Genomic DNA, 15,480 nt, shown 5'->3' on the forward strand with positions numbered 1-15,480 from the left:
AATGAAACGGCATGCGGCCGCTACTCTTAGCCATTTCCCTCATAATCGCCGCCTTCAGCGAGCTTGCAAGTGACTCAAAAATGTCACACAAACCACTGTGAATTTCGCTTCGATCCAATTCCTCAAGCTCGCCGTGAAACATCTCAAATTTGCTGATCAACTTCTCGACTTGCTCTTGCCTTACCACGAGCATGTAGTAGTCACAGTCTGACGACTCATTCTGCCAAGCGGTAGCTAACCTTTTCATTTTCTCGCATAATTCCGTTGACTTAAGCTTCAAAAAAGACACCCTGTTTTGCTCACTGGTCATTGGAATTTCGTTAGCAGCATTAATTTCCATGGTAGCGGCAGCGTTAGCAGAAAGACCAACGTCTCTAGCGGGAAGATGATCGCAAAGAGTAACACGAGCAATAGACGACAAGAACCGAGCCCAGCAAGCGAACAGCTATGTACTAACTGTATATACAAAGGCGACCGGTGTAAGAAACGTTTCTTGCGGGAAGATGATCGCAAAGAGTAACACGAGCAATAGACGACAAGAACCGAGCCCAGCAAGCGAACAGCTATGTACGAACTGTATATACAAAGGCGACCGGTGTAAGAAACGTTTCTTGCGGGAAGATGACCGAAAAGAGAAGCGCAAGCCAACAGCTCCGTGCACTACAGAATATGCAGGGGAGGCCGGTGTATATATGTATGGATAACTTATGTGGTCGATGACACTGGTTGAGATGGCAATTAGTTAAGATCTTTGAATGCTATATTAGTTTGTGATTGCACTGATGGATTATTTATTGCACGATCACGTCGGGGTCACCAAATTTTAAGCTATTAAGCGTTTTTAACAACTGTTGCAATTTGAAGTTAATGAAAGTCGAGAGGCTGTTTATAATTCACAATTTATTTGTATATGTAAACCAACTTATCGCGTATGTACATATGGGGATGATTGGGGCGAACGATTGATGCGAGGATGTTAGTCTAATAGTTGCGACGATTAGCTCAAGACTGCCCATGCAAGGGCTGACGGGCCAAATTGCCGGGCCCTATGCAGCAAGCTTAGACGCGAGCGAGAGCGTATGATAGCCCGAGAGCGTTAGAGCTGCTCGGGGACGCTGTTAAGCCGAGTCCGAGAGATTGCGACATAAGGAGACGAAAGAATACCGCTGCATGCGCATATGCGGTAGCAAATGATCTTTGCAGTGGGGGCATTAGAAACGACAACACCAAAATGCATTTCCTTTGGGCCGCACCACTGGCAATAATTTAAAATATTTAAGCTGCTTGACCCGACACTGCCCATCGTTGGAAAGGAAAAGAAATTGGGCACTATTTTCAAACTTTTCGAGCAGCAGAACGTTGGAATAGTGACAGATAAGTGGATTGTGACGGATCGGACTATGTTGGATCCCAAGAGCTATGATTTCGACGAAAAAGCTGCTTCAATCATATTGGATAACCAGGAAATTGTGCTCTACGTTGATCGTGAGAGTAAAACATCTATTTCCGAGCAGGGCTTTAAGCTTAAATACTGCTTTTGGCGCCTACAATTTACATTCTTTTAAATGTATTTGTTTAAAACCTCCACTTCGTGGTTTAAAAAATTAAATCCGAAAAATAATTAAGGAACGAACAAAAAAAAATCTAATAAAAATACAAACAAGACAAATTTAAGAACAATGTTTTAATTAAATTTGCAATAATTTATGCAATTTATATTTTTGTAATTAATGCACTGCTTGCTACTTGTTAGTTGGACTACTTGCCTTGAAATGTTTTGACAGATCTTGTTTCTTTAAATCAATAAAACTTTTAAACTAACCTGCGTATAGGAATGGTTTTTTCCCACCTGATCGCTACTAGCGTGTGTCGCTGTAGCATATTCCAATCGCCACATTTTCTGGCAGCGTTGCTGCAAGAATTCGAAGAATTCCTCTGCGGTAGGTATAGCATCCGACGATGTGTGCTCCTCCCACTTGGTTTGCGTCTTCGAATCCAACTCCTGCAGCAGCATGTTGATGACCATGAATCCTGAAGTCTCCTCAGCAGTTCCCAATGTCTGCAACGCTCGCATGTGTAAATGGACTGCATCCGAAAACTCCCGAAGCCTTTTAGCAGAAGGCGAGTCTACCCTCTTTAGCCCAAGAATCTTCTTGATGTGTGCCTGGAAAACAAGTCTTTTGTTATTAAAGCGTTTATTAAGTATATCCAGAGCCGCACGATAATTGGCACTGGAGAGCTCCAACGATCGAACCGAATCCAAAGCCGCATCAGCAAGGCAAGAGCGAAGGTGCTGGAATTTCTCAATGTCACTGAGATCCGCATGTCGCTGCTTGTGAGCCATGATGATGGTACTATGTCCGGAATGGTTTGGCAGAGTCGTAGAACGATATGAAAAGAGTATCGAAGTTTTCGCGCAGCTCACTCCCAATCTCGATTTGATCGAGAGCCTCCAATTCATTATGGGCCTTATTGAATTCCTCTCGAATTTCTGCCAACATATCAAGACGCACCTCGACTTCCGCGGCGGTCAACTTATCGATTTTATTCCCCGCGAAGGATTCGCCAAGCCTGTGCAATCGATCATATAATGACTGACTTTTACGCTTATACAGACTCAGTCTGGAATCAGCCACCACAATATTTCCGCCCGCGCCTGTAATCGGATCGTTGTCCATGTCAACCGTTGTGCAATTCGACACAACAACGGAAAATGAAATACCGCTTGAGCGACGATGTATAGACGCGAGAGCGAGAATGCAAGACACGAAAAGTCAAGAACCGCGGCTGCAGCTGCGCAGAGAATGAGAGATTCGACGCTTAAAGTACCGGAAATTGTAAATAAATATTCCAGCCGCACACTCACTGAATTTGCACTTTAAATTGTTTTTCAACGTGCACCCAAATGTATTTGTTGGTAGTTAAACTACCCAACAACAAAATATTGTATAAATAATAAGTATTTTTAACGGAACGCGATTAAGCAATGGTTTTATATCACGTCGGGGGGTCACCAATGTTTGAGATGCCAAGCTTTTTTGGCACCTATGTGTTTCAAAACTGAAAAGAGAATTTGGTTTAAACTTTATAATTCGTATTTAATTTTGGTGGCTTAGCGGAAACCGATTGCTTGCTATGGCCAGATAAAATTTATGCGAGATCGATATGCAACCAATGCGCAGAGGTGTTAGCATAGAACTAAAATAGACGACGGCGTCAGATCAAAGTGATTGCCGAAGTGGCGGCGGCAGATCAAGGTAATTGCCGAAGTGGCGGCGGCAGAGAGCCCATTTAGCGGGAGAGCGCAGCAGCTCTGCAGAAAGTCAACGTTTTACAACATAGGCGGCTCTCTCTGCTCATACAATAATAATGCTTAAAGTTACGGTTATTCTTCGGCGGCAAAAACGAGTTTTAGTTTATACACAGTTTGCACTACAATAATACATAGTTACTTTCTCGCAAAATTGCAGGCACATTGATTAAGTATTCTCTAGCTTTGGACGACAAAAATTAATAGACTCAAAAACATATTAACAAACATGAGCACAAATTTGTTTAATATAATCACTCTACATACCCTGGCCTTTCTTTTCCGTTACATTGATTCAACTTTTTGTACTTAGTTTCAATTTGGTAAGATCTCAAAGTATGGATAACTTATGTGGTCGATGACACTGGTTGAGATGGCAATTAGTTAAGATCTTTGAATGCTATATTAGTTTGTGATTGCACTGATGGATTATTTATTGCACGATCACGTCGGGGTCACCAAATTTTAAGCTATTAAGCGTTTTTAACAACTGTTGCAATTTGAAGTTAATGAAAGTCGAGAGGCTGTTTATAATTCACAATTTATTTGTATATGTAAACCAACTTATCGCGTATGTACATATGGGGATGATTGGGGCGAACGATTGATGCGAGGATGTTAGTCTAATAGCTGCGACGATTAGCTCAAGACTGCCCATGCAAGGGCTGACGGGCCAAATTGCCGGGCCCTATGCAGCAAGCTTAGACGCGAGCGAGAGCGTATGATAGCCCGAGAGCGTTAGAGCTGCTCGGGGACGCTGTTAAGCCGAGTCCGAGAGATTGCGACATAAGGAGACGAAAGAATACCGCTGCATGCGCATATGCGGTAGCAAATGATCTTTGCAGTGGGGGCATTAGAAACGACAACACCAAAATGCATTTCCTTTGGGCCGCACCACTGGCAATAATTTAAAATATTTAAGCTGCTTGACCCGACACTGCCCATCGTTGGAAAGGACAAGAAATTGGGCACTATTTTCAAACTTTTCGAGCAGCAGAACGTTGGAATAGTGACAGATAAGTGGATTGTGACGGATCGGACTATGTTGGATCCCAAGAGCTATGATTTCGACGAAAAAGCTGCTTCAATCATATTGGATAACCAGGAAATTGTGCTCTACGTTGATCGTGAGAGTAAAACATCTATTTCCGAGCAGGGCTTTAAGCTTAAATACTGCTTTTGGCGCCTACAATTTACATTCTTTTAAATGTATTTGTTTAAAACCTCCACTTCGTGGTTTAAAAAATTAAATCCGAAAAATAATTAAGGAACGAACAAAAAAAAATCTAACAAAAATACAAACAAGACAAATTTAAGAACAATGTTTTAATTAAATTTGCAATAATTTATGCAATTTATATTTTTGTAATTAATGCACTGCTTGCTACTTGTTAGTTGGACTACTTGCCTTGAAATGTTTTGACAGATCTTGTTTCTTTAAATCAATAAAACTTTTAAACTAACCTGCGTATAGGAATGGTTTTTTCCCACCTGATCGCTACTAGCGTGTGTCGCTGTAGCATATTCCAATCGCCACATTTTCTGGCAGCGTTGCTGCAAGAATTCGAAGAATTCCTCTGCGGTAGGTATAGCATCCGACGATGTGTGCTCCTCCCACTTGGTTTGCGTCTTCGAATCCAACTCCTGCAGCAGCATGTTGATGACCATGAATCCTGAAGTCTCCTCAGCAGTTCCCAATGTCTGCAACGCTCGCATGTGTAAATGGACTGCATCCGAAAACTCCCGAAGCCTTTTAGCAGAAGGCGAGTCTACCCTCTTTAGCCCAAGAATCTTCTTGATGTGTGCCTGGAAAACAAGTCTTTTGTTATTAAAGCGTTTATTAAGTATATCCAGAGCCGCACGATAATTGGCACTGGAGAGCTCCAACGATCGAACCGAATCCAAAGCCGCATCAGCAAGGCAAGAGCGAAGGTGCTGGAATTTCTCAATGTCACTGAGATCCGCATGTCGCTGCTTGTGAGCCATGATGATGGTACTATGTCCGGAATGGTTTGGCAGAGTCGTAGAACGATATGAAAAGAGTATCGAAGTTTTCGCGCAGCTCACTCCCAATCTCGATTTGATCGAGAGCCTCCAATTCATTATGGGCCTTATTGAATTCCTCTCGAATTTCTGCCAACATATCAAGGCGCACCTCGACTTCCGCGGCGGTCAACTTATCGATTTTATTCCCCGCGAAGGATTCGCCAAGCCTGTGCAATCGATCATATAATGACTGACTTTTACGCTTATACAGACTCAGTCTGGAATCAGCCACCACAATATTTCCGCCCGCGCCTGTAATCGGATCGTTGTCCATGTCAACCGTTGTGCAATTCGACACAACAACGGAAAATGAAATACCGCTTGAGCGACGATGTATAGACGCGAGAGCGAGAATGCAAGACACGAAAAGTCAAGAACCGCGGCTGCAGCTGCGCAGAGAATGAGAGATTCGACGCTTAAAGTACCGGAAATTGTAAATAAATATTCCAGCCGCACACTCACTGAATTTGCACTTTAAATTGTTTTTCAACGTGCACCCAAATGTATTTGTTGGTAGTTAAACTACCCAACAACAAAATATTGTATAAATAATAAGTATTTTTAACGGAACGCGATTAAGCAATGGTTTTATATCACGTCGGGGGGTCACCAATGTTTGAGATGCCAAGCTTTTTTGGCACCTATGTGTTTCAAAACTGAAAAGAGAATTTGGTTTAAACTTTATAATTCGTATTTAATTTTGGTGGCTTAGCGGAAACCGATTGCTTGCTATGGCCAGATAAAATTTATGCGAGATCGATATGCAACCAATGCGCAGAGGTGTTAGCATAGAACTAAAATAGACGACGGCGTCAGATCAAAGTGATTGCCGAAGTGGCGGCGGCAGATCAAGGTAATTGCCGAAGTGGCGGCGGCAGAGAGCCCATTTAGCGGGAGAGCGCAGCAGCTCTGCAGAAAGTCAACGTTTTACAACATAGGCGGCTCTCTCTGCTCATACAATAATAATGCTTAAAGTTACGGTTATTCTTCGGCGGCAAAAACGAGTTTTAGTTTATACACAGTTTGCACTACAATAATACATAGTTACTTTCTCGCAAAATTGCAGGCACATTGATTAAGTATTCTCTAGCTTTGGACGACAAAAATTAATAGACTCAAAAACATATTAACAAACATGAGCACAAATTTGTTTAATATAATCACTCTACATACCCTGGCCTTTCTTTTCCGTTACATTGATTCAACTTTTTGTACTTAGTTTCAATTTGGTAAGATCTCAAAGTAAACAAACAGTTTCCCGCGTATTTTACTATTGCTTGCAGCTTATCAAACAGCCAGGGATGCATTAAAACAAAAAAGATTTTTGATTTTTTTTTTTAAATTAATGTATATATTAATTAAATTTGATATTAAAATTAAGTTTCAATAACATGTTTTTTTCGAATTAACGTCGAAAAATGTTGCCGCTGGCCCAGTGTAAGGAAATATAATTCAGTTGACGAATAAATAAATTAATGAATAAATAATCAAAGCCATATTCGTCGGAAATAACCATACCTTAAAATCGTTCGCGCAGAATTTGGTGCGCCCTCTTTTATGTTGCCGTTAATCCTTATACGAAAATTTCGATTATCATTTCACCTCGATTTCAATAAGTTTTTATCGTTTAAGGCATATATTCAGCCAGGCTCCGTTTTTCACATTCACAAAAGTGTTCCGATTTACTTTTGAATACACATAAATTGGGGCTCCGTTTTCACATTCCCCAAGATTTATTCGTTTTCATAACATTTTCGTTGACGAAATGAAAAGTAAACGGCTTTTTATACAACGAAACGAACCTTAATTGCACAAGGAAAAAAATAGATCACCTATTGATGCATTAACATAAACTTGAAACCTATATCAGGGTAATTTAACTTTAGCTTTCTTTATAAATAATTTAATTTTACCTCAAACTCAAATTTGGTTCGGAAAAAATTGGCCAAAGGAAAACGAAACGTTTTGGCTGAAAACGTAATCCGCAAAAGTAAGTGAAAAACGGAGCCTGCCTGATTATTTTTTTAGCAGTGTAACATAATTATAAATTAAAAGTTTAAAGATGAGGTGGATTTATTAGGAATCTTTTCAAATGTATTTCCATTGTGTATACCTCTACATCGTTTTACATAGCAGTAATTTGGTTGTACATAAGTTATTAGAGAATTAATTAGACCCATTAGACGATTTCGTTGAACAATTACCCCCTAGAATATATATAGATTTGTTGGCATCTCGTTCACTACCATAAATTTTTCCTGCTTTTTTAGCCATTGATCCTAAGAGATCTTGCGACATTTTGTGTGCGGATCTCAAAGATGACGCCCATTCCTTTAATCCGATTTCATCCTGAAATAACATTATTGGTATTTTTACAAAAGTATAACATATAATAATTTGGAATTTCTTACAGAGTTCGTTAAAACAATCCTACCATCTCGACTACCATCATTTATGCGTATTTGAATGCAATTTTCGTTTTTGTGTAAAATAAACTCAGATGAAATGTCCTCTACTTGGTCCATAAATATTAGTTCTGGTTTGTTATTTCCGCTCTCCGAATGAAGTTCCAATCTGATATATATATAAAGAAAACATATTAGAATCAGTTAAAATATAGGCTTGTTTCGTTTTCTCAAATTATGAAATAGATAAGCATTCCTTATGATAACACAAAATTTAATGAATTGTACGAGGCGTGGACAAAGTTTGAAATATTTTTGACACAGAGTGATATCACAGGACTTCGGACACAGTACGGTTCCTGCAGCTTTTATAGTCTCAGAAATCTTGGCACTCATCAAGACGAACGGAGGGAAAGACGGCTCAAGATCGGGTGATCAAAAATATATACCCAAGCCCTCAAATCGCACAATACACCAATCGATTGATATCCGACATCACGGACAACAATCGAAACTACAAGAAAAAAAGGTGGCAATTCAAAATAACTGCTCTACTTGACAAACTAATTTTTGTCTTCTCCAACACAAATGTGGACTGAGGCTGAGGGGACGATGTCCTACCTCTGACGTACCCACCCTGCCTGAGATCCGGATCCGAGCATATGTATGTGATCTCCCTGCCACGTGCAACAGTCTCCTTGCTCACATTTATTCGTACTTATTCCTTACCCCCATTTTAAACACTTAGCCGTTCATTCTATTCTTTATATGTTTCATCTTAAACGTATTCATGGTTTCATGCGAGGAATAATTCGATCTACAAAGTGGAAGGAGCAACTGTTTACAATTTTTAGTGTGTCTAATGGGAATCGAGAAGTTTATGCGACCCGCCAGACCAGGGCTGTCTTTGTCACCCCTGATCAAGTTGTGCATAAAAATCACACCAATCATTTATCTACGGTTAACTAAGGAATTGAGGTTTACTGATAGCAGTCTACTAGAGTAAGATGGAAGTCTCACAACCGAATCCCAGTTAAGGCAGAGCTAAGAGTAAAAAGTTTTCTGTACTGATTCTATACGGTCCTGGTGCACTTTGTACTAAGGGCACCATACGCAGGAGCCGTATTCTAAGATCAGACGAACAAGCGAGGTATAGAGAATCTTTGTTATATAGGCGTCGTCAAATTCCTTTGACCACCTCTTTATAATCCCAAGCACGCCCATGGCCTTGTTTACCATGGTAGAAATGTGTTCGGAAAACTTTAACTTGGGGTCTAACATAACACCCAGATCATCCACCAGACACAGAGTTTAACATCATCCGCATACATAAGTACTCGAAAGTATGTTAATACCGAAGGCAAGTCATTAATAAAGAGTGTGAAGAGTAAGGGGCCTAGATGGCTGCCCTGTCGTACTCCCGCAGAAACCTTTACTGGTAAAGAGAGGGAGTTTTTGAAGAGGACTCTTTGAGACCTGGAACAAAGATAGCTAGAAATCCATCTCAGGAGGTTGGGCGGAAACCCTAAAAGGCCAAGTTTATGTGCTAGAAGGGAATGGTTTACAGAGTCACATGCTTTCCAGAGCGATATGCCATAAAAAATATTGGAAAAAGCCTACCAAAATGGCTTCAAGCGCTGCCTGATCTGTTTGCAGATAAAGTTGTTGCCCGTAAAAATACTTGTGGAAGTGCTTTTTCTGGCTTCGCCAAAACTTTGCTTTGATAGGCAATCACTTTCTCTTGTCCCTCAATTATTTGGGACAACACTCCACCAATTCTTGTGTCACTCGCATCTGTATCCAACATGAACTTCTCTCCTGGTACCGGAAAGGTATCGGCGCAGAACAGAGGAGAACTTTTAATTCTTGACAAGATTTTTCTTCTTCTTCTGTCCATTTGTAGCATTGATTTTCATACCAAAAACCAAAAGAATCGTAGAGAATGACAATATAATCTAGACCTCAGAATCTGAACCAGATCGTATTATTATTATAGCCAAAATGAAGAAATCAATTTTATTCTCTCTCTGTTAAGCTATTAAGCGTTTTTTATAACTGTTGCAATTTTGAATTTAATGAAAGTAGAGAGGTTGAATATAATTCACAATTTATTTGCATATGTATGTAAACCAACTTATCGCGTATGTACATATGGGGGTAATTGGGCGAACGATTGATGCGAGGATGGTAATCTAATAGCTGCGACGATTAGCTCAAGACTGAAAATGCAAGGGCTGACGGGTCAAATTGCCGAGCCCTATGCAGCAAGCTTAGACGCGAGCGAGAGAGTAGGAAAGCCCGAGAGCGTTAGAGCTGCTCGGTGCCGCTGCTAAGCCGAGTACGAGAGATTGCGATATAAGGAGACGAAAGAATTCTGCTGCATATGCATATGCGGTAACAAATGATCTTTACAGTGGGCAATGGAAATGACAACAACAACAAAATGCATTTCCTTTGGGCCGTACCACTGTCAGTAATTTATAATATTTAAGCTGCTTGACCCGACACTCTCACTCTGTCTCTCTCTAACACACACGTTTCATGATCGGCGTTGCCTATTGCTAAAAGTGAGTTCATAGATCTCAGACACTATAAAAGCTAGAGCAACCAAATTTGGTATCCACATTTCTGTGATATCGAAACTGCCCAACTGTATTTCCGCCCTCGCAACGACGACACGTTTTGACTGATTTTCGGTCTCTCTCCCACGCATTCTTTGTCGCGTCGTTCAATATTAGCGCTGTCTGGCGGAGGAGACTATACTATACCATATATACATATATACTATACTGATTATGTATCGGGTATAAATATAGTGTTGCGGTCGCAGCAGTTACTCACAAAGTTCCCCCCGTTTCTTGTCAGTTCATGTAGGCTGCCTGCCACATTTGCAAACCTAGGAACAAATTAGCGATAACACTACTCAACATGACATTGACGCTATGAACCAAATCGATTTTTTTTAAATAAATTCTAGGCTTAAAAATTGTTTAATAATTTCATATATTTTTAAAAGTTAAGAATATAAAAAAAAAATTTTTTTATAATCGGGAAGGTTTTTTGGCGGTTTTTTTTCAGAGGCAGTGCTTTTTTTCCACATAGATTAAGTATCTTGCGCCTGGTTGTATTGAACTTTAAAATTCTGAAAAGATGATAAATGCAGCTATAAATCCTACCCGAATAATTTGTATCTTAAGCGTATCGTCTGGAAAAATTTAAGCTTTAAAATTAAAATTTAAAATTTTATATCGATATAAATTCTTTTCTTGTGTTGGAAGTTGCCGAGATTTTTTGGTAACTCTGACATGACATTTAAAAGTAAAAATTTCTCCGTTGTTAGGGTTTAAATTTAGCATTTATTATTCGATGTGGTTTGTGTTTTTTGTTTAGAAGCCGTGGCCGTCCACTTCGATGACGAAGAGGACTAACCGAAGAGAAGGTCAAAGCAATGGACAGTAGGAAAGTTCAATATTTTTTTGTGTGCCTGTATGCACTGAGAGCGTACATAGCATGAGCGCGATAACAGCAAACTTAAGAGAGAGGTTATTGAAGTGTATTGACGGCTGGTGCTCCGAACATACTCCCCCCGTTGAAAGACCAGGGCTTTAAACAGAATCCTCAACTGGAAGGACGCACAGCTTGTTGACGTCTCTATGAGTGGTTCCAAATGGAGTCTTCAACGGTGGCAAGTTTTCATCCTTGATGCAAACGACATCGTTGACCTGGATCGAGGGTTGTGGTGTGCGCCATTTGGCACGTTGTTGAAGCAGAGTCACTCCTCACTCCAACGCTTCCAAAAGATCTGCTAGGCACAGGATACTCGCTGCCAGCGATCAAGTCGATTGAAGTTGAGACCCGTAACGTCTGGCTAAGGGAACTCCATCGGCGGACGACCAATTAAAAAATTTCCGGGTGTAAGGACGCCAAGATCTTCAGGGTTTTCTGAACTTCTGAACCAAAAATGCGTATCATGACTCTGCCTATCTTCCTTGGGCACCAGAGAAATATAATCGAGGGACAGGTACTCCTTCATAAATGCCGAATATTTTGCATAAAGTGCTGGATTACTCACGATCTTGCGCTCCAAATTTTCCAAGCGCCGCTGTGCTTGCAAGTAGGAATCGCCCAACGACTGCAAACTTGACTTCATACGCAAGCGAAAAGATATTCGCCTGAGGGTAAGCGAGCGTGATGGCTGACGAAGTGTTCGTCGCAGTGAAGTTCCTCCTTTATTGCCCTAGCGATTGACTGAAAGATGCTCCACTTCCCAAAATCGACGAACCAAGTCATCGAGCAGAGTGCTGTTTTTGGTGTCATCCGAAGATAAGTTGCGATAAACGACGAGAAGTTGGGGGCCGAGTGCCCGCCACCAGATAGAATCCATCCGAGATGCGTCTTTTGAAGCAAAGGCAATCCAGGCCCAGCTGAATTTGTCCCACACACAGCAACTCAAAGAAAAGTCCGGCTTCGATGAGCAGATCAATCCGCTGCGGCTTATGGAACGGAGGGTAAGCACGCTGGATATTCAAAGGTATAGGCCAATTAGCAGTGCTAATTGAGACGCAAGGTTGACTGTCCGTAATCTTCTTGCAACGAGGGCTGAAGCTAGTGGTGAAATCTGAAATCCGCGATTTCAGAACGAGATCCACCGAGATACCTTCAGTTGAGAAGCTAGCAGCTAGTATTGCGCATTCGAAGCTGATTTGCTAGACGAGTAATTACGAAGTACCATTTCGATCCCAAGTCCAATAGTGACGATAACGACGACGGTGGCTAATAGAACAGGCTCAGGCAGACTCTGGGATACAAGAGCTTACGGTAAGGAGGACGACAATGCAACCATGGCGGTATGACTTGGTTGCGGCTCAATTTAAGAAACAGTATGGAAAATCTCTGTTGGACGAAGGAAATGCAGAAGAGTGCACGAAAGCCTCTTTGCTTCCTTGTGACGATCATTTGGCGATAAACTTTTGCACCGTTGACAATTGGCAATCATATGGTTCGTGTCCATACACAACACACAGGAAACGGAAGCGCACGATACTACGACCGATTTTCTATGATGAGTACTCACGGTTTTTCCCGACTTGCCAACCTGACCATAGCACGGAGTGATAAATGCCTTCAAGGGTACGACTCGTTCATCTCCAACGAACTAATGGTGTCCAACTCCACTCAGCTCAAACAGGACCGAAAATTCTGTAACTTCTCGATAGCAGTCAGCTCAGCTTCACTGTCAATAACAGCTGTAAACATAGAATATAAGCTTGTCCACTCTGTAAAGGCTCGGCTGAGCTTGAATAGCTGCAGCTGTGGCAAGCGCGATCCATTGGATATGTACATAATGGATTGGGATTCACTTGGGTTCATTTGAAACGTAGAACAATGCGTGGGCTGCGAACGATTGCCCAACTCACGCTGTAGAATGGTCCTCAATGATAAGATGAACGAGTCGAATTTTCTAGGTATTTCACTGGACATGAACTCAAAATCCGCTTTCTCCAAACTGGTGTGTGCCACAAGAAAATTAGATTTCAGCTCCGTCAGTGATTCCAACAGTCCTCGCAAGTCACATTCATCCATTTGGCGAGCTTTTCATCAGCCTATCGAAAACTCGAACTCTAGCTTTTAGCCACATGAAGGAAATCAGCGATGCACGGAATCGGGTGCTGGCTGCGTTCGCACTAACTTTTTGACTAGATGGAGCATCACCAACTATCACAGTATTACTATCATTGCCCAAGCCACTTTTTCTAACAGTTATGCACAAACGAATAATCGAGATGTTTGCTTTGTTTCGAATTCGAATTCCAGAACGAGATATGTGTAGCCGAGAGCTGGCTGAAGCAAACGACGAAAGAGAAAACGAATAGCGGGTCACTAGAACTGGAACGGTCGGCCACAACGATATTTCGAATTTGATTTAACTAACTGCTTGAAGTATCACCAAAATGTTGGAAGCTGCCGAGCTTTTTCGGCAACTCGGACTCCACATTTACTAGTAAAAAATGTCTCCGTTGTTGGAGTTGAAATTTAGCCTTAATTGTTCGATGTTCTTTTAATTTTTTGTTTAAAAGCGGTGGCTGACAGAAACGTGCGTGTATGCTGAGAGCGTACATAGGATTAGCACGATATTAGAAAACTTAAGAGAGAGGTTATTTAAGTTTCTTAACTCTAATGGAACATAGCACTTAAAGTCAAAATGTGAAATAATCTCTTTAGATATTCTTATAATTACTTCACGTTATTCCACGCTCGACGTACGCTGATGAAATCAACGCTTGTTGAAAATCATCGCGACTGTGCCATAATGTTGAAAAAGTACAGCTGACGGTGAACATGCGCGATAAAATGCTTCAGGATCCATCCGCCAAAACTTTCTCTAAAAAACTGTTAGATATTGGCGATGGGAAAGTTGCTGTACATGAAAATACTGGATGCATAAAATTACAGACGGACTTCTGCACAATCATCGATTCGGCCTTGGTGTCATACAAACCTATCGATGCAGTTTGCGATACCAACGAAACTGTGAAATATCCAATTGAGTTTTCAAATTCATTGGATTTGCCAGGCTTGCCATCACACCATTTACAATTGAAGGTTGGATCTCCGATCATTTTGCTACGTAACTAGAACCCACCACGGCTGTGTAATAACACACGATTCGCTATGCCGATCAATAAGTCACAAGAAATTGTCTGTATGTAGCTTAGATTTGTTCTCGCGTGGGAAAACCATCCAGTTTGTTTGTGTTGGCTAAAGACGGACTAGCCAAGAATATTGTTCAGTCTATTGAGCTGAGAGATTAATCTTTATTGTTAAGTAATCTTATAATTGATAAGTAAATCCCTGCATACTTATAGTAGATAGTTATTTTTATTGAGCTGAAAAAATGTTTCCTAGAAATAATATACATGGCAAAACAACGTTTGCCGGGTCACCTAGTATAATATAAGGGGAAAGAGTATAAAATTGGGAGAGGTAGGGTATTTACGTTTATACAAATGTGAAATAATGTATGATTAGAAATATTCAAAAATATTCATAGTGGCGGATATGTGCAAGAACTAGATTAAGTGTTTATAATGAAAAAACGAGGGGGAACGTTGTGAGTGGCTGCGGACACCGCAACTATACAGTTATACCCGATACTAAGTCAGTATGGCTCTCCTCCGGCAGACGCCGCTAATATTAAACGACACGACAAAGAGTGCGTGCGAGAGAGACAGAAAATCAGTCTGAGCGTGACGTCGGGGGCTGCGTAGCCACTGCAAATTGATTTGTTCCTTTTGGCTACAAAAATGATCCGATCTGATCCAGATTCAGCAATCTGATAGATATGGTCATTATCTATGATTCTGCGTTTTTAGTTTTCTCGAATGTGCAATATTGTGGATGCAACAGATTTTCGTCCTTTGTGGGGGCGGAAGGGTGTGTGGCGAAATTCTGAGAGATACGTTTTATAGTGAGATCTAACAGAAGTGCGGATACAAAATTTGGTTACTCTAGCCATAATAGTCTCTGAGATTTGTGGATGCCCCAGATTTTCGTCCTTTGCGGGGGCGGAAGGGGGTGTGGCGAAATTTGGACACGAAACGGTCAAGGTCCGATATCACAGGTGTGTGGATACCAAATTTGGTTGCTCTGGCTCTTATAGGTTCTGAGATCCTTGAACTCATATTTTGCAATTGGCAAAACCGACTATGAAACCTGTGT

At 41.1% G+C, this 15,480-nt stretch overlaps 2 protein-coding genes across 3 annotated transcripts in view; one reads left to right on the forward strand and one right to left on the reverse strand.

Moving 5' to 3' along the window:
- Positions 1-1,274: 1,274 nt before the first annotated feature.
- LOC117188387 lies at positions 1,275-1,643 on the forward strand (the record flags this gene model as incomplete). The annotated part of the gene is made up of 1 exon (XM_033392181.1): positions 1,275-1,643. A coding segment is annotated over one exon (291 nt), but the record flags the coding sequence as incomplete, so codon positions are not given.
- Positions 1,644-7,411: 5,768 nt separating this feature from the next.
- The window catches only part of LOC117188156 (G protein-coupled receptor kinase 1), a 316,657-nt gene continuing 308,588 nt past the window's right edge, over positions 7,412-15,480 (reverse strand). For both annotated transcript variants that reach the window (XM_033391573.1, XM_033391572.1), the window contains 2 exons: positions 7,768-7,930; positions 7,412-7,705 (listed from right to left, as the gene is read on the reverse strand). In XM_033391573.1, the coding sequence (XP_033247464.1) occupies positions 7,523-7,705; positions 7,768-7,930 (346 nt within the window). In that variant the 3' untranslated portion in view covers positions 7,412-7,522. The remainder of the gene's footprint in view (positions 7,706-7,767; positions 7,931-15,480) is intronic.

The sequence above is a fragment of the Drosophila miranda genome, chromosome 3 (assembly GCF_003369915.1).
Source record: "Drosophila miranda strain MSH22 chromosome 3, D.miranda_PacBio2.1, whole genome shotgun sequence".
NCBI lineage: Eukaryota > Metazoa > Arthropoda > Insecta > Diptera > Drosophilidae > Drosophila > Drosophila miranda.